The 19,607-nt window shown below is 45.0% G+C and overlaps 1 protein-coding gene across 22 annotated transcripts in view; it reads left to right on the top strand.

The window, feature by feature from the left end:
• The first annotated feature begins 1,767 nt into the window (after positions 1-1,767).
• The window catches only part of Mapk8ip3 (mitogen-activated protein kinase 8 interacting protein 3), a 44,409-nt gene continuing 26,569 nt past the window's right edge, over positions 1,768-19,607 (top strand). For all 22 annotated transcript variants that reach the window (XM_057773717.1, XM_057773705.1, XM_057773710.1 and 19 more), the window contains exons 1-4: positions 1,768-2,213; positions 13,328-13,448; positions 17,507-17,577; positions 17,820-17,911. In XM_057773717.1, the coding sequence (XP_057629700.1) occupies positions 1,896-2,213; positions 13,328-13,448; positions 17,507-17,577; positions 17,820-17,911 (602 nt within the window). In that variant the 5' untranslated portion in view covers positions 1,768-1,895. The remainder of the gene's footprint in view (positions 2,214-13,327; positions 13,449-17,506; positions 17,578-17,819; positions 17,912-19,607) is intronic.

The following is a 19,607-nucleotide window of genomic DNA, read 5'->3' as shown; positions in this document are numbered from 1 at the left end:
GTTTAGCTGAACTGGTAGGAACTTGGTGTTGTGTTCCAATCGTGGGGGGGGGGGGGATGGTTCTGCCAGCAATTGCAACTCCAGTCATCGCCCTGCTTCTCTGGCAGTGGTCGGGGCCACTCGGACCACCTGGCAGAAATTCTGTTCCCTCAGGCACCGGCTTTGCTGCTGGCACTAAAGGTAGCTTTAACTAAATCTCAATCACTCTCTAAGACTTGAGATTCAAAGGCTGGAATGAAAATCTGCTAACTCAGAGAGGTTGGGTAGCAACTAACTAACCTCTCCTTTATCCACCAAACAAAAAAGCCGTGCCACTCTCTCCCTAGTCCTGGTGTGTCTGTCTCTTCCAGATGCCTTCTGATGCTCCATGGTTACTTTATGTCAACTAGTTGCTAACTCAGCATCCTGATCCAGGGTTAATTTTATTTAATTAATGCAAATGCAAAGTTTAGTTTCACAGTGTGATTGAATATTGCCTTTCTCACTGAGCCTTTCTCAGGATGAGCTTTTAAGCACAAAAACCATGTTCTGGGTTGACACACTTCAGTTAACAAGATCAGTTAGCCAGAAGCGGAGCTACAGAAGCCAGAGAGCAAGGTTAGTACATTTAGAGACTCTCCCAGACTATAGATTTTATGGACTAGCTCTTCGCTTTCATTTTTGGCAGGTGGTGCTGTCTACATTCTTAATTTTACAGCCTGAATGGCACTTCCATCATGCCGTCAGTTGTGCTAAGTTTTGGGGGCCCTATTACAAAACAGTTAATCTCTTAGGGTAGATATTTGTCTATATAGCAAATTATGTTGCCAAGTGTTGGTGGTGTAAGGCTTTAATCCCAGCACTGGGGAGGCAGAGGTCGGTGGATCTCTGAGTTCAAGATCAGTCTGTTCTACAAAGTGGGTTCCAGGACAGCATAGAGAAACCCTGTTATCGAAGAAACCAAAAGAAAAAAACAAAACAAAACCAAATTATGTTTCAAACGGGATTTATAGCTCCAGTGATGGTATGTGCACTTAATCCCAGCTAAATGGCAGAATCAGGCAGATCTATAAAAGTTTGAGGCCAGACATTGCAAGTTGTAGGTCAGCCAGTGCTACACAGTACACACGTGCGAAATTCTGAGCAATGCTTTACGTGTTCTGGATGTCAGCTACGGGACTCGTTGGCGTAGTTAAGAATAAGATCTGGTGGCTGAGAGATGGCTCAGCAGTCCAGAGCACTAGCTTTTACAGAGGTGGTCCTCTGTTCAATTCTAGAGCCATCCATATGGCTGCTCACAAAGGACTGTAACTCCAATTCAGACACCCTCTTCTGGGAGGAGGGAAATCTCCGTTAGCAGAAAGCAGTCAGTCTCCACGCGGCGCACAGTTCAAAGTCAGGCTCACGGTGTCCCCAGCAAATGAACACAGTTCGACCGGCTTCAAAGTTCTGCTACACATAAGGACCCTAGAGCCCCGGCGGGCGGTGCAGATGGATCACTGCTTGGAACTGAGCAACAGCAGAGTGTGAAACAGCCAGAAACAGGACACGCGACACACGTCGCATGGACGTCGAGGTCGGCTAGAGTGTATTACAAAAATCTGAAGACAAAGCGGACAGAGACACAGTACCAGCCAGGTCTCCCCAGCCTCAACAATCCCGCCTCGTCAAACACCACCCGCGACGCCCCGGAAACTTCCCAGCCGCGTTTCCTCTAGCGTCAGGGCGCACGACTCAGGGCGGGGCAGGATGGGGCTCCACCTCCGCGACTAGGCGGGACTTCCGTCAAGGGAGTGACGGGCGCGGCCTGGGCGGCGGCGGCGGAGCATCCTAAGGTGGCGGCTGTCTGAGGTGCTAGCTGCCCGTGGACTCGGGCACCGGAACGAGCCGCGCTGGCGGCGGCGGCGATAGCCGCGATGATGGAGATCCAGATGGACGAGGGCGGAGGTGTGGTGGTGTACCAAGACGACTACTGCTCGGGCTCGGTTATGTCGGAGCGTGTGTCGGGCCTGGCGGGCTCCATCTACCGCGAGTTCGAGCGCCTCATCCACTGCTATGACGAGGAGGTGGTCAAGGAGCTCATGCCGCTGGTGGTGAACGTGCTGGAGAACCTGGACTCGGTTTTGAGCGAGAACCAGGAGCACGAGGTGGAGCTGGAGCTCCTGCGTGAGGACAACGAGCAGCTGCTCACGCAATACGAGCGCGAGAAGGCGCTGCGCAAACAGGCCGAGGAGGTGCGTGGGCCCCGGCCGCCGCGGAGGGGGACGGGGTGGGGAGCGTGGTGCAGCCAGTCCGGGGCGGCTGGCAGAATCCTGCCGCTGCAAGTGCCGCTGTCTCCATCAATTTGGACGCAGAGTCCGGGAGACGAGGGCCCCGTTCCTGCTCTCCTCTGACCTTGGCTGCCGCCTGCTGGCTCCGGATTTTTCTTCCTTCAGTGCTTTGAGCAAGTTTTGTGATCTTCTAGCGCTAGATGATCGCAGAGCCCAGAGAGTCTACTATTCTGGAAGTCAGTGCTCTTCGGTTTATGATGGGAAGTGGCTCTTTATAAATTCCATTTCAGTGAAGTTGATACAGTCTCAGAGATTGAAAGCCCTTTTTGATATTTTGGCTTCTTAAATTAGTGGCCCCGTGCCCGGGTTAGGCTAAAGCTTGTTTATATTGAATCAGTTCTCCTTACTGTGACTTGCTTTGCTTTTGGCAGTTGAGATGCTGCTGTTCTGAATTGGGATGTACAGGCCCCACTCGACTGGCTTCCCCAAGTTCTCAGCGTAGGGGCATGCAAACGTTCTTAGGATGTGAGGAGGGCTCAGGGTGACCTCGGACCTTTTACTGAGGAGGGAACTGGCTCCAGAAAGTGTCGGGCTAGACCAAGGTCACACACTGACTACTGACAAAAGGACAGGCCAAAATAAAGGGTAGACCTTGGCACCAGCCTGAGCTTTATCTTTGGGGTCATTTTGCTGCATAGTGGGGCAGTTCCCCAGAAGCCTGCAGCTTTGATCCTTGCAGCCCAACCCTGGAGCTGTGACTTGTGCCTGATATCACTCTCCATTGTCTTGAACTCTCTGGGGACTTTTGCTACTTTGACAGAGAATTCGGGTATTTTTTTTTTTTCTCCCTTGCCTCTGTACCTACATAGTCGAGATCACTGATGTGGAGGAAAAGGAGAACATGAAGGTGAACAGCCTTAAGACTGATAAAAAACCTTTTAAGTTAAAAATGGGCTCCGCCTGGACCAGGCACCTGCCCTATGTGGTGTTGACACCGCTGCCAGGGAAGATGCCTCTGCCTTCCAGTTTAACCGCACGTTGATAAGCGGGGAGCGTACATGCGGCTTGCCTGGTAGCACTACCAGGACCAGCTCTTTAGAGAAGCTGATCAAAGCGCGAAGTGAACAGTTGCTCTGCCAGCGAGGTGGAAGCTGTTGTCAAATGCTGGTATAGTGTCCTTGGGGGACCTCCAATAAGGTTAACACCAAAGAGCGACTATATGCTGTGAACAGTTGGCATCCTAGCTATTTTGAGGTGCGTGATTATCTTCAGTTCTGTTAGAAACAAACAAACCTATACTACTGTGTGCTGCTGGCCAGCTTCGTCTAGACAGGGACTTGTGATCAGATGGGTGTGATAAACCCGGAGCTGTGCATCACTAGATGCCACTTTTCGTGGCGCAGAAGAGTGCTGTCCCGTCTTAGTCAGTGAATAGATAACCTGAGCTGCTAGCAGCCTTTGGAGAAGAATCTTCCAGGATTTTTGTTTGTTTGTATGTTTGTTTTTCTTTTTTTCCTTTCTTTCTTTTTTTTTTTTTTCTTTTTTTTTTTTTGATTTTCGAGACAGGGTTTCTCCGTAGCTTTTTGGTTCCTGTCCTGGAACTAGCTCTTGTAGACCAGGCTGGCCTCGAACTCCCAGAGATCTGCCTGCCTCTGCCTCCCGAGTGCTGGGATTACAGGTGTGTTCTACCATCGCCCTATAGGCTTTTAAAAATTCTTAAACAGAATAAACGTCTTAGTCCTCCACTTCTTACTCGATACCAGGTGGTTCATTCTCTAGAGCTCAGAACCTGGGAGGAGGGACTCATCTGTAGAGTTTGCAGATTCTAGTCTGGCCATCCCACCCTTAGGAAGCACTCACTTTCTCCAGCCTCTCTCAGACCTCCAGTTACAATTGTCTTTGCCAGCAGTAGTGAATCATTCCACTACAGTTCCACTGTTGGCCATTGGTGTCCCAGAAAGAAAACTGTGGCAAGGTGAATTTAGCAGTGAGGACAGAGTCCCTAATATAGTTTCACATCAGCCTTGAATGTCCTGGCTTGGGCCTTTTGATCTATCGAGTTGTTACTGATTAGTAAGATTCTAATAGAAAGTATTTTTTATTCCTCAGCCCTTTCCCACTGGAAGAGTAAAGGATTAGAAAGGTGCGGCTAACTGTGCCAGCCTTTTTCCTTGCAGTGGGCAAGCACTTCAATCATAGGAAGAAAATTATGTTAGTGTTCTTACTGCCTGTAAGTCGTCTTCACCCTAAAGAATGTGCTGGGGAGCACTCTTTAGCTCATCTCAAGCACCTGAGGTGGGCTCTTTGGACATTTACTGATAATGTGGCTGTGGTTGCTACAAAAAGAAAGACTCCAAATGGAAGAGTTTGAGCCAAGATTTATTCAAGTTAAACAAGAATAGCCACTATTAGAAAAACATTTGTATGAGGTTAAGTGGAGACTGGGGGATACCTTAACACCGAGCCTACTCAATGAATAGAACTTTTCATAAGTGAATTTGTGTTTTTATTTTTATATTACATGTAGTAAATTTACCACTGCTTGGATAAGATGTGTTTTCTTTTTTTCAAATATTTGATTTATTTTTATGTGCATTGGTGTTTTGTCTGCTTGTATGTCAGTATGAGGGTACCAGATTCCCTGGAACTGGAGTTACAGGCGTTTGTGAGCTGCCATGTGGATGCTAGGAATTGAACCCAGGTCCTTTGAAAGAGCAGCCAATGCTCTTAACTATTGAGCCTTCTTTTCAGCCCCAGAAACTGAAGTGGTTTCTTCAGTTACATTAAGAGCAGTTGTTTCCTAATGTACTAAAAGATTAAGCCCAGGTTCCCTTGAATGCCAAGCTACACTCCCAGCTCCTAGCATTGATTTTTATAAATGAAGCCGTGAAGCTTTGGTAGTCAGAGCTGCCTTTTCTTTTTGCCTCCATGAGTTGTTCCAGTATAGCAGTACTGGAGTCCAGGAGGAAAGCAGTCCTTTCCTCCCTGTGGGGCCCAGACGCTTGTACATGCTAGGCAAGGGCTCTTTCCCCTAAGTGACACCTTGTTCCGAGAAACTCTAAAAGGTGATAACAAATAGGTACAGAAACTCTGTGTAGCAAGCGAGAACACAGGACTGGCCAACTAGAGCCTTGAGCTCCTAGATGGACAGCTCTGTTATGTATTGTAATATCTTGCTGTGTCAGAAATCCAAGGTGCCTCCAGACCACTGTGGCAGCACAGATTACAGGGCTGAGGACCTACAATAGAGGTCAGTTCTTCCAAATTCTAGATTTAAGTAATCAGCTATTTAAAACTTTGTTTTGAAATAATGCACAGAAAACATGCAGAAATAATATTCTTCACCAGAGTCCCAAACATGAGCTTTCTTCCAGGTTGCCTTTTTTTCCGCTCTGTCAGCCTTCTAAGGCTCCTCCAAGGCTCCTGCAATGTCCCTGCAGTCTCCTGGGTCCTCATTTTCTGCTGTTTGCAACCTTGATATATGATGAACATGTAGATCTGTCACTTTTTAGGGGGTGCCTTGGTCTAGCTTTCATGTGACCTGGTAATCAGACCCGTCCTCAAGAAAGAAAGCCAGAGCTACTGCAGTTGCAGCATCCTGGTCATGTGAAAGATGGTGCCTTGAAGGGGAAGACCCAGGAGAACACCTTTCCTCAGATCACTTCTTTTTTTTTTTTTTTTTTTGTTTTGTTTTTTTGTTTTTTTGTTTTTCGAGACAGGGTTTCTCTGTGGTTTTGGAGCCTGTCCTGGAACTAGCTCTTGTAGACCAGGCTGGTCTCGAACTCACAGAGATCCGCCTGCCTCTGCCTCCCGAGTGCTGGGATTAAAGGCGTGCGCCACCACCGCCCGGCCTCAGATCACTTCTTGAAGTGGGAAGAGGCCTGTTCTTCTACCCTCATATGCCTTCCCACCTTCCCAAGTGCTGCTTCTACCACTCTACCCTGGGGAAGTTTATCAGGCCACTTCTGCCTCCCCTGCCCCTGATTTCTAGCATCTCACAGTGTACTGAAGAACATGAATATTCCCCATCATGTACCAGCTCAGAAGAGTTTAGTATTGTTTGGCTTGTTCCCCGGAGTTAATCTCTTTTCCCTAGCTGTACCCTCAGAGGGATACTAGTCCTGTGTGAAGGGAAAGAAAGCTAGTTTTTTGTTTCTGTGCATTTCTCTCCACACTGATCACTGATGGCTCATACTACTTCCTGTGACAGTGGCCTGCCCAGTTCTATACTATCCAGCTCAGGACCTACTGGGTATAGTGGCCTTTGAGCATTTTTACTGTGACCCATGGAGCTGTGAAGGTGGGCTTTATTTTCCTTTTTCTTTCTCTAGTGCTGAGAATGGAAAACAGGACCTCAGAGCATGGTAAGCAAGTTCTTTACCACTGAGCCACACACTCAGCCTCTGCTTTTCATTCCTTTTTTTTTTTTTTTTTTTTTTTTTTTGGTTTTTCAAGACAGGGTTTCTCTGTGGTTTTGGAGCCTGTCCTGGAACTAGCTCTGTAGACCAGGCTGGTCTCGAACTCACAGAGATCCGCCTGCCTCTGCCTCCCGAGTGCTGGGATTAAAGGCGTGCGCCACCACCGCCCGGCTTTTTTTTTTTTTTTTTGGTTTTTCGAGACAGGGTTTCTCTGTGGTTTTGGAGCCTGTCCTGGAACTAGCTCTTATAGACCAGGCTGGTCTCGAACTGCTTTTCATTCCTTTTAACTTGAATTGAGACAAACACATGTAGTCAGGACAAACATACCAGTATATCTATCTGTGTGAGTAGTCTGGCTGAATACTTCATATAAGAGCAGATGACCAGGGCTGGAGAGATGGCTCAGAGGTTAAGAGCATTGCCTGCTCTTCCAAAGGTCCTGAGTTCAATTCCCAGCAACCACATGGTGGCTCACAACCATCTGTAATGAGGTCTCATGCCCTCTTCTGGCCTGCAGACATACACACAGGCAGAATATTGTATACATAATAAATAAATAAATATTTAAAAAAAAAAAAAAGAGCAGGTGACCAATATTTTTAAGTTAACATCAGGCAAGAAAGGAAAGTGCTTAAAACATAGGTTTGTGGGGCTGGAGAGATGGCCCAGCAGTTAAGAGTACTGACTGATCTTCCACATTGTGGCTCACAACCATCTGTACTGAGATTTGGCGCCCTCCTCTGGCGTGTGGGCATACATCGAGGCAGAATGTTGTGTATACATAATAAATAAATCTTTAAAAAACAAAACAAACAAACAAAAAACAACATAGGTTTGTACCAGGCATGGTGACACACACCTCAAATACCAGCACTAGGGAGGCAGAGGTAGGCAGATTTCTGTGAGTTCGAGGCCAGCCTGGTCTGTAAAGTGAGTTCAAGGACAGCCAGTACTGTTTCACAGATTAAACCCTGTCTTGAAAAACAAAAAACAAACAAACAAAAAACGTAGGTTGATATTTTTCCGTGGACATTTTCCAGTTAGAGGACTCTATCTAAATCAGTTGTATAGGAGATCAGGTAGGAGAAAATACTGTGTTATGGTGGGGTGAGGGGTGCCAGCTGTCTAGGAAACAGCACAGGAGGTGATGAATTCTCACTGGGCTGGGAAGAGGACTGCTAAGGAAATCCCTAGTGCCCAGAAATAGCTGTGCTACTGGAAACAGGATTGAATCTCTGATACTGAGCTTCACTGTCCTTTAGTCTTTGGGGGTAGAGGTTAACTCACTTATCGAGGTCTCATTGACATATACTGACTGCATATGCTTAGTGTCGGTGTGACTCGTAACACTCATGTAAGCCTCTAAAGTCTTGGCCACTGTTCTAGTTCTCCCAGATCTCCTTCTCTGCTTTTCTCTGCCTCCTCACCCACAGGTGACTGATTGATTACCTGCTTTCTTTAACTTTCATCTTTACTCCAGTTAAAGTAGAACTTTAAGTGAACTTATGCAGGGTATACTCTTGCCTGGCTTTTCACTGAGCTTCATGATTTTGAGATTTGTTGAAGTTGTTGCCTGTGACACACTGAGTACCCTTCATAGACAGGGGGCATGATAACAAGTTAAATGTGACATAGCTCCATCCTTAAGGATGTTCCTCCATTTGGTGATGTTTCTTTGACAGATTCCTGAAATCAGTAGGGACAGATTCAAAGCTGTGCCTGTTATGAAAATGTTTGGAGCACCCTTTCTCAATAAACCTCTTAGGTCTCCTATGGATTTTAAGTGTCACTCCTTCCATTCTCTGCCTCATTTGGGCTCCTGTTCCATTTTGTCTTACCTAGCCTTTTTCTGACCCTTCTCTCTTTCAGCAAATACCCAGAAAAGCACACATTCCTGCAGACACACACTTAGCCGTAACTCTGTCTGGCTCAAATTTAGAATGCTGCCGTTTTTTAAAGTGTGTGTCTGTGTGTGTCTGTGTGTGAATGAGGCTTGTATGGAAGTAAGCAAGTGCATGCTACAAGCATGCATGTGGAGATCAGAGACAATTTTTCCAGAGATGCTTCTCTCTGTCTACCTTGTTGAGGAAGGGTCCCTCTTATTTCTGCTGCTGTCCTCCATATACAAGGCAGATTTTCCTGTCTTTGTCTCACATCTCGCCTAAGATGCATACCACAATATCCAACTTATTTGTGGATTACAGGGATCAAACTCAGGTTGTCAGGCTTTTGTGCCTAGAGGTTTTACCTTTGGAGCCATCTCCCTGGCGTTAAAATGCTTGTTTCTTGAAAGCAAGGACCTATCAACTGAGGCATTACAACATCTCCTTATTAGTCATCACAACAGATCGTGGGTAAAGCTGGGCCAGATTAGGAAGCCCAAACCAGCTGAAGAGACTGTAGAGATGGCTCAGTAGTTAAGACCATCTATTGGTTTTGCTTCGGACCCAAGTTCAATTCCCAGCACCCATATTGAATGGCTTACAACCACCTATAACTCTAGCTCCAGGTGCACTCTGTGGGCACCTGCCACATAAGTGCATGCATGCATATACTATACTAAACATAAAGGTTTTTGCCGGGCAGTGGTGCTCGCCTTTAATCCCAATACTTGGGAGGCTGAGGCAGGCAGATCTCAGTGAGTTCAAGGCCAGCCTGCTCTACAGAGCTAGTTCTAGGACAGCCAGGGCTGTTACACAGAGAAATCCTGATTTGAAAAAAATAAGTAAAAAAAATTTGGAAGAAACAAACCAGCTCAAACTGGGGCAGGGGCCACAGAAGATAAAAATTTCCTGAAAAAGGCACTCCCCCCAAACCTGACCTCGAGGAAGATTTTCATGAAGTAAAGACACTGAGATTTTAATTTTGTCTTCATTTTTCTTACCTCTCTTGAATCACCCTTTCTCCTCCCCGCCTCCTTTCTCTTTTGTTGTTATTAATTTGGTTGGTTTTTGGAGACAGGGTTTCACTGTTCGGCTCTGGCTGGGTTAGTATGCACTGGTTGACCTAGAACTCATTAGGTAGGCCAGGTTTGCCTGGAACTTAACAGAGATCTTCTTTCCTTTACCTCTAAAGTATTGAGTTTAGAGGCATGAGACACCACACTTAGCCCTCTTTCCCAGTGTTTTGAGACAGAGTCTTATTCTCTAGCCTAGTCTGACTTTGAATTTGCAGTAGTACTTACTGTCTTTGACATCCAAAGGCCTAGATTATAGGCATGAGCTGCCACACACATTTTTTTCTTGTTATTGTGGTGGGTTGGTTGGTTTGTTAAATTTATTCATTTTATGTGTCTTAGTGTTTCATCTGCATATGTGTCTGTGTAACTGTCAGTGTGCCTGGTAACCAGGGAGGCCAAAAAAGGACAAAGAATCCCCTGGGACTAGAGTTACAGATAGTTGTAAGCCATGGTGGTGCTGGGAATTGAACCCCAGATACTCTGCAAGAGTAACCAGTGTTTTAACCACCAAGCCATCTCTCTAACTCTGAGACAAGAGCTCATGTAGTCTAGGCTAGTCTCAAGGTTACTGTTTTGCTGAGGCTGGCCTCAAGCACCAGGTGTGATTATATTCTTTTTTCTTTTCCCTTCCAGTTTTTTGAGACAGGGTTTCTCTCTGTGTCCCTATCTGTCCTGGAACTCTGTAGACCAGGCTGGCCTTGAACTCAAAGATCCACCTATCTCTGCCTCCCAAGTGCTAGGATTAAAGGCATTTGCCACCACTTCTGTGCTGTGATTTTACTCTTTTCTTTGATTACTTGTCCTAAAAATCAGAGTGCATTAAATCAGTTGTTGTGGTGTTTCAGATGGATACTGGATGGATTTTTAGCATGAATATGAGAAACACTTGCTGCATTCCTGAACTATGGCCATACTACTAGCCCACATCTAATATTGAATGTAGAAATATCACTGTTCTTCCTCGTGTTGCCTAGTAGTTCTTGAAGATTGTGTCTGTAACTCCAGCCTCCCAGCTCAGGATCTGCACTCTTGTGTTTCAGACCTAGGTAGTTCTACAGTGTAGAAGATGTAAAGTTGGCCCTGAAGGAACATGTAATGTTAGTGTTGCTATCCCAATTGTCCCTGAATAAGTACTTGATGGATATAGGTGCCACTATTGGTACCAGAAAGTAGCTAGAGGTGATGGCACAGGCGCACCAGCCCATGTTGCCCAGAGCTCCTTGTCTGTGTGCTTCCTTAAGACAGAAGATCAATAAGGCACATTTTTTCTTTTGGAAATTAACTCCCTTTCTTTCCCCCTATGTAAAAGAACCTGATTTTTGATTCCTCTTGGCATTCACTTCTAACATGCTAGATGAGTTCCTATGGGTGTTCCTGGGCTACAGAACTGTGAGAGAGAAGAGGTTGACCTTCCCAGGAAAGCATGCACGGTTTAGGAAAGCTGTAACAGCTGCATGAGTCCCATTGTAAGAGATTGCATAGCCAGCACTCTACATCCTGAGAGTCCTGAATACTGACTCTTGTTGTCTCCTTTTATGTTTGACAGGGATATAAAGTTGATGTCTTCCTTTTATATTTTACATGTAAAATGAGAGCAATCCCATTTCATGGAATTCTTTTTTTAAAAAAGGCTGACTAGTATATGTGTGTTCTTCATATGGTAATTGTATCCAGTTGATTCACAGTCACTTGTTTTCATTGTTTGTATATCTGCATATACACACAAAGACACTTGCATTTTGCTGGCTATGGGGTATTCTTCCTTCAGCTTACTTGAGTGCAATGTCCCTAATCCTGAGTTGACTTCCTTCTGGCTGCATGCAGTCTCTTCCCTCCCAGCTCCTTCCTCCCCTCCTCTGGGGTTTTCCACTCTCACTGGCTATACAGGATGAGTCATCCTCCCATCCTTCCCTGGAGCTCAGTGCTCCTGTGCAGAGACCTTGGTCAGGTTGCAGCAGGAGAGACATCTGACTGATCAGACAGACAGTTGTGCAGTGGGCGTAGGTGGGTTATTACATGAAACTTGACCCTAGGCAGAAACCAACACCTGAAATTCAAGGTTCGCTTTATATTCATGTCCTTTGAGAAGCTTTTTATGCCTTTAAAGCCCACCAGGTATTTATGCTTCCTACAGATGGAATTTCTTGGACACATTACAGTTTTCTGTTCAGTACTTACACACACTTCCTTCTTCAATCCTTACTGCTGTAGGAGTCACACCAGGTATCCATCAGTGTTAGTTCCTTAGCTTGGCCCTCTGCAGAGGCAATGTCCATACCAAGGATCCATGCCATGGGTGGTGACTTCTCTTTGAGCCTGATTAGGTATCTTTTGTTTTGCAGAGTGGTTTCTTTTCACTTGGTTGATGATGGTCATTAGACTCAGAAACTCAACAGGATAAGCTTTTTCAAAGACTGAGTGAGTGGTGCTTTTTGTTTGTAGTTCAGAAATGATTGATCTTCAGCTAAGGGGTGATTAATGGGGTTGGAGAGATGGCTCAGGGGTTAAAAACACTGGCTACTCTTCCAGAGGAACCATGTTCTATTCCCAGCACCCATATGTCAGCTCACAACTGTCTGTAACTTCAGTTCTGGGGAATCTGATTCCCTAGGAGCCTGCCTGCATGTGGGACACATAACTCACACAACCACACACATATACTCATAAAAATAAGAGGTAAATAAATAATGATTGGAGATGAAAAGTTGCCTTTTCTTCATTTAGAAGTTTTGGGTTTTGTTTGTTTGTTGTTGTTGGGGTTTTATTTTGTTTGATTGGTTGATTTTTCATTCAAGAGAGAGTTTCTCTGTGTAGCCCTGACGATCTTGGACCAGGCTGGCTTCATTCATAGAGATTCACCTGTCTCTACCTTTTGAGTGCTGGGATTAAAGGTGTGTGCCACCACCACCCAGCCATTGAGAAGTTTAATACTGACAAGAATAATCTATTTGCCAGGTAGTTATGGCATACGCCTTTAATCCCAGGATTCAGGAGGCAGAGACAGGATCTATCTCTGTGAGTTCGAGGCCAGCCTGGTCTGCAAAGTGAGTTTCAGGACAGCTAGGGCTATTAGACAGAGAAACCGTCTCGAAAAACCAAAACAAACCAAAACAAAAAAAAACTATTCGATTGCAGACCAAGATGGGCCACATCATTTGTAGAGCCCAGTGTTCAGAACTTACTGAAAACTTCTGAACATTAGCTGATCATGGGCCTTACTACTGCTCATGCGGCCCTGGAAAGGTCTTTGAAAGCAGAAGTCATCAGGAATGGTATTAGCTGGCTATAGATTCTAGTCATTCTTTTTTTTTTTTTTTTTTTTTTTTTTAATTTTTCGAGACAGGGTTTCTCTGTAGCTTTGGAACCTGTCCTGGAACTCCCTTTGTAGACCAGGCTGGCCTCGAACTCACAGAGATCCGCCTGCCTCTGCCTCCCGAGTGCTGGGATTAAAGGCGTGCGCCACCACCGCCCGGCGTCACTCATTCTTGAAGTGTTCTCTTGCTTCTTGTCAGGGTTTATCTGTGATGTCTCTACAGATGGGGAAAGGCAGCATGAAGGGGTAGGGAACAGAAGCTAGTGGAAACCCACCACTGGTTAGCTGTGACCTCAAACTGTTTCTAGATTCTTGGGTTCTTGAACTTGGACTTTTTCATGTAAAGGGCGGCTGTCACCTTCTGATCTTTTGTCTTTCCCATGCATAGAAATTCATTGAATTTGAAGATGCCTTGGAGCAGGAGAAGAAAGAACTACAGATCCAGGTAGAACATTATGAGTTTCAGACACGTCAGCTGGAGCTAAAGGCCAAAAACTATGCAGATCAGAGTAAGTAGCTAGCAGGAGCCATTAGTTGGGACTGCATGTATATTCTAAGACTGATTGATCGTGGGAGGAATACACAAATTGTTGATTAAAGGGGGTGGGTGCCTAAGGTGAGTGGTTGGCTTTATTTTCATTTCACCCTGATTTTCAGCTATTTGCTCTGTCTCATCACACAACTGTATTTCCATAATCAGCCTCAATCCTTTGTGGAAATAAAGTCTTTGTGGCATAACACACTTGTTTTACTGTGTAATCTTACTATAAATAACAAAACACTCATACCCTAGGTCCTCCTGTGGTTCTGAGGAACAAAGCACTCTGGCCTTGGGCCCTGACTGCTGTTTGTAAAGCTAAAGATTAGTGTACTGATGGAGGCACTGTTTTAGTGACAATCACTACAGACCTTTAGCTTTGCTTCTTGTTTGCAAGTACTAGCCGCCTGCCTGCTGCTCTCCTCAAACCTCAGCCCCAGAGTAGGTCAGGATTAGCCTAGCTAGGTTTTCCCCCTCCCCAAATTCTGGCCAAAGGTATCTGTAGGAAAGGTGAAAAGGTGCTTTTAAAAATTAAAAAAATAGGGGGCTGGAGAGATGGCTCAGTGGTTAAGAGCATTGCCTACCCTTCCAAAGGTCTTGAGTTCAATTCCGGCAACCACATGGTGGCTCACAACCATCTGTAAAGAGGTCTGGTGCCCTCTTCTGGCCTGCAGACATACACACAGACAGAATATTATATACATAATATATAAATAAATATTTAAAAAAAAATTAAAAAAATACTGTAAAAACAATTATTTTAATTTCTAAAGCTGTACTTAAGGGGCTGGAGATCAGTTACTAAGGTTGTGTACTGCTGGGGGAAGGTGGAGGGAGCAGGAGTGGGGAGGGAATGGAAAATGGATTTGACATGTAAAAGATAGTTTTGTTTTGTTTTTAAATAAATTAAAATTAAAAAAAAAAGATTATGTGCTAGTCTTCCAGAGGACCTATAACTCCAGTTCCAGGAGGTTCCGCTGTCCCTACCCTCCTCAGACACCTGCACTAATGAGCACAACCCTCCTACCCCACTCCTACATATACATGGTTTAAGATAATAGGAAATCTTTAAAATTATACTTAAGGGCTGGAGAGATGGCTTAGAACTTAAGAGCACTGACTGCTCTTCCAGAGGTCTTAAGTTCAACTCCCAGCAACCACACGGTTGTTCACAATCATCTGTAATGAGATCTGGTGCCCTCTTCTGGCCTGCAGGCATACACATGGGCAGAATACTCTACACATAATAAATAAATCTTAAAAAAAAAAAAGAATATCTATTTATGACCAATAAATATTTTTTAAAAAAACTATACTTAAACGATAAGGTTACTGTTACAGCCATCTCTTCAGTCTTTTTTTGTTTTTTGGCATTTTGGAGACAGGATTTTTCTGCATAGCCCTGACTGTCTTGGAACTTGCTCTGTAGACCAGGCTGGCCTCGAACTCACAGAGATCTACCTACTTCAGCCTCCCAAGTGCTGGTATTAAAGGTGTGTGCCACCATACCTGGCTTCAATATTTTTTATAATTCAAAATTTCAGTGATTAAAATGCATTTGCCACTTTATTTGGTTACTTTGAGAAACAACTACCTTCATTTCTCTGTGAAATTACAATTGAATTGGGGAGGAAAGAAAAACTGACCTAATAGGGTAGGTTTGACCTATTTCAAGGCTGAGTCTCAGAGGTACTGTGCTAGACTAGCACCCTGCTAAGCATGAATCTGCGGGTAAGCGGTGGGCAGGCCCTTTCTACACATGCTAGTGTTTGCAAACAGGAAGTAAATCTAAAGGCCTATTTTGGTCGTGTACAATAAATTTATTTACACAGGTGCTGTGATTTTCCTTTTGATTAGAGTGTTTCACATATGAAAACATACTCTTTTCTTTAAAAGGAAAAAATGCCAACTGAGATTAGTACGTGGTGATTCTCTAGGCTAGCATGAGACCTGAGAGCCAAATGGAAACTGCCAACCAGACACTAGCTGCACAGACATCCAACAAGGGCCTGCAGGGAGGTCCTGAGGTCTAATACTTGTTCCTTCCAGAAACACATATAAACAGGCAGGGGTAGGGGCAGAGACAGAGACAGACTGTGTTTGAACACACCTGACATGGGTAGACTTTTTGCATCTTGGGCAGCTATTTAAGTGTATGCTGTATTAGTTTGTGTAAGTCATGTATATGGTGCATCAATGTCTGTAAGTAGTGTATATAAGTCACATGTGTTCTGTGCCAGTGTATGAGTCATGCGTAGATTGGGTACTAGTATCTATAAGTCACATGTGTGCTAGGTACTAGAGAATTCTAAGTTATGGGCTTTGGATGTTGGTGTCTGTGTTGGGTGCTGGTGTCCCTAGGTCATATGTATTGGGTTCTGATGTCCTGGGCCCCATATGCATTGGTTGCTGGTGTTCTTGGACTCCATGTGTGGTGTGTAGGTGTCTCTGGTTTTCTGTACATTGGATACTAGTGTCTATGGTCTAGTGTGTGTTGGATTCTGGTATCCCTAGATTCTATTTGTTGTTGGGTGCTGGTGTTCATGCTTTGGACTTCTTCAAGAAAAAATGGAGTTGACTTTGCCTTGAACTGATTACCTATGCTGAACTTCAGAAAGGGGTCCCCACACTACAACTGATTTGCAGATGCAGGATGAGCAGCAGTAGCCTCCACAGATACCACCTGGCAGCTCATTCCCAGGCCATAGAACACAGCTAAGCACAGATGGTCTAAAATGAGGTGTAGAACCATATACTTTGTTTTTTTTTTTTTTGTTTTTTTTTTTTGTTTTTTGTTTTTTTTTTCCAAGACAGGGTTTCTCTGTGGCTTTGGAGCATGTCCTGGGACTAGCTCTGTAGACCAGGCTGGTCTCGAACTCACAGAGATCCGCCTGCCTCTACCTCCCGAGTGCTGGGATTAAAGGCGTACGCCAAGAACCATATACTTTGTTAAGTCAATTTAGAAAAGCCATCAGGAGGCCAGGAGAAAGTGAGGTAATGATGAAAGCCAGCGAAGGACCTTATCACCCAAGGTCCAGGACACGTAAGTTTCACATGTCCTGCTTTGTTTAATCATCTCCATCACTTAGTGGGCTACAGAGACAGAGGTACAGAGCAAGGCACACAAGGGTAGTGGCATGCTGACTACATTAGTAAGACCCAGCGATAGGTTTTTTGGCCAATATTTCCAATTAGCTTATTAGTTAGTTGTATTTTCTAGATGGGTACATGGCACAGCAGAGGGGACCATTCTGGGTGTCACCAGTTTTTGTTAGCAACCTAGAGGAAGCAAGTTCAGCACTGATGTGTGTAAGGAATGCTGCTGTTCATTTCATCATTCACTTCTGAGTTCTTTCAGGCTTTAACATGACTCTGATGATTCCCTTGAATTTTGTCTCTTTTCATGAGCTTCTCACTTCTTTTCTTTTTTAAAAAAAGATTTATTCACTTATTTTAGAGGCATTGGGGGTGGAACCCAGGGTCTTGTTCATCATACTAGGCAAGTAGTCCGCCCCTGTGTTCTCACTTCCACCTACCCATGGCACATATTATGGGTTTTGCCTATGTTTTGGAAACATCTGACTGCCCTGAGCAGTTAAGTTCCACCCATCATGGTTTCCTTTACAGTGGGATTGAACATTCTTATACGTGTGGCACATTCTACATGCCATTTATATTGACCAGCCAATCATATTCTACTTCTGGTACTCTTTTTTTTTTTTTTTTTGGTTTTTTCGAGACAGGGTTTCTCTGTGGCTTTGGAGCCTGTCCTGGAACTAGCTCTGTAGACCAGGCTGGTCTCGAACTCACAGAGATCCGCCTGCCTCTGCCTCCCAAGTGCTGGGATTAAAGGCGTGCGCCACCATCGCCCGGCTACTTCTGGTACTCTTAACAAGAACAAACCAGTCTTTCTCCGCACAAAGTGCTGCCCTGCTGTGCCATGTGCCAGGGTTTGGTTACAGTCCAGAGGATATGTACTGAGCTATGAAGGCTGGACTGTGCAGCTGACACTGTGGTTGTGTTTTCCAGTTTCCAGATTGGAGGAACGGGAATCGGAGATGAAGAAGGAGTACAATGCCCTACACCAGCGGCACACAGAGGTAGTGCGAGTGGGCAGCCTTCTGGGCTGAGAGCGGGTATTAACTGCTGCGGCCGCACTTAGCATTTATTACTGATTTATTATTTGATCCCTTCTTCTAATGCCTTCATTGTTTGGTAGAAAGCTGTCTACTCTTGTTCCTTAGATTCTTGTTCCCTAAATAAGCTGTTTTATCTAAGCACAGCACTTCTAAGCTTTAGCATTGGGGGTTCCGTGACACTAACTGGGAGCCCCTCTTGACAGATGATCCAGACCTACGTGGAACACATTGAAAGATCCAAGATGCAGCAAGTTGGGAGTAGTGGCCAGACAGAGAGCAGCCTGCCAGGGCGGAGGTAGGTGAACTGGTTGGGCGTGTCCTGGTGGGCGGGAATGTGCATAAAGGTACAGGTATGGCTTCTGCTGTCACTACAGGCTTTACCTTCTGCTGAGTCCCAGATCTGTGTCTGAAGCTCAGGAAGACTGTATGCAGTCTCTCTTTTGATCTTTATCGATTCTGATTTTGCAAATTTTCCTACTTACTAAAATGTATTTGAAAACTTGCCATTCAGTGCTTTCATAGCTATTTGCATCCTGTGGGGTGTGGGGTTTGAGCCAAAAGGTAGGCTCTTGACCAAGATTTAACTCAGTGGTGCTCTAATCCCCCATCTGAACCCCTGCCTAGAAACCAGTGGAAGGGACCAGGAGGATCTGCACAGCATCCTTTCAGAAGTGCTGGAGACCTTGACCTGATAGTGTGGCTTTGAAGTATGGGGTCTTTAAGCGGTCACCCAATACTCTCTACCTTATTTTCTTATTTATCCTGATATATACATCATCTGGTAGAGTCAATCCAGATGAGTTGTGGAATCTAAAACTAAGATCATAAAATATGGACATAGTCCCCTTGGGGTGGTAGCTTAGTGTTGTTCTTCATCTGTGTTCTAAAACAGGCATGTCTAGCCTTTGGCCCATAGACCACATGGGTTCTAAGATAGCTACAAATGCAGCCCAGCACATTTGTAGGTGACAGCATCATGTAGCAAATTCAAAGTTGGACACCTCTGCTCTAGAATGTACTATTATTAATCAACTATTAGGAGAATGATGGGCCACCTAGCTCAGCCCCTGTCCTTGTACCTCATGCAGGGTAGAATAATGTCCACAGATCTCCCACCCCCAGGTCCTTGTTGGGCCCAAGTTCAGGATTTGGTGCTGGGTTATTTGTTTTGTTTTATTTTGTTTGTTTGTTTGTTTGTTTGGGACAGGGTTTTTCTCTCTGTCTGTAACTTTGGAGCCTGCCCTGAAACTCACTTTGTAGATCAGGCTGGCCTCGAACTCACAGAGATCTGCCTGTCTCTGCCTCCCAAGTGCTGGGATTAAAGGTGTGTGCCACCACTGCCTGGCTTGGTGCTGGTTTTACTCAAACGTTAGGGAGAACCCTGCTAAGTGTGGGTTCTTTACTACTTTTTATGTCTTGAGTCTGGAGATCTAGAGAGCAAGTACCAGAGGTTTCATCCAGGGTGTCACCAGCTTGAGAGTTGAGTGATGGGAGATGACATTAGTTGAGTGTGGGAGGTGCTAGAACCATCACGCATCACGCATCACCCTTGCTCTGTTGTTCCAGGTTTCTACAACTGAACCTTTTGAAACCAGGTCTGGACCAGAGAAAGCCTCTAGTCACTTCACAATAAGACTGCACTTTCCTCTTGCTTGCATGTTCTTTGCATTATATCTGCAAATGAGAAGGTTCAGAATATAGAGTTCTGGGCTTCATCAACCACTGTCTGAGTGACTGGCAAGGCTGTCCTCTTCAGCATGCCAGAATCTCTGACATGAAAACAAAACTGCACTTATTCATATCTTGTCGGCCTGAGGAAGGGAGGGAGGGGCTGGGTGTGTGTTCTCTGACACAGTGCTGCTACTTCTAGCAGGAAGTAGAGTGCAGTATTTATAGTCAGTTCTGGTCTATAGACAGGTATAAGCAGTTTGATCCCAATCTCTAAGAATTAGACAATATGGATGAAATTTGATGAGATATAATCCTGGCAG

Source organism: Chionomys nivalis, chromosome 7 (genome assembly GCF_950005125.1).
Source record: "Chionomys nivalis chromosome 7, mChiNiv1.1, whole genome shotgun sequence".
NCBI classification, from domain to species: domain Eukaryota; kingdom Metazoa; phylum Chordata; class Mammalia; order Rodentia; family Cricetidae; genus Chionomys; species Chionomys nivalis.
The sequence above is the reverse complement of the archived record's forward strand: the minus strand, read 5'-3'. Positions and strand labels throughout refer to the sequence as shown.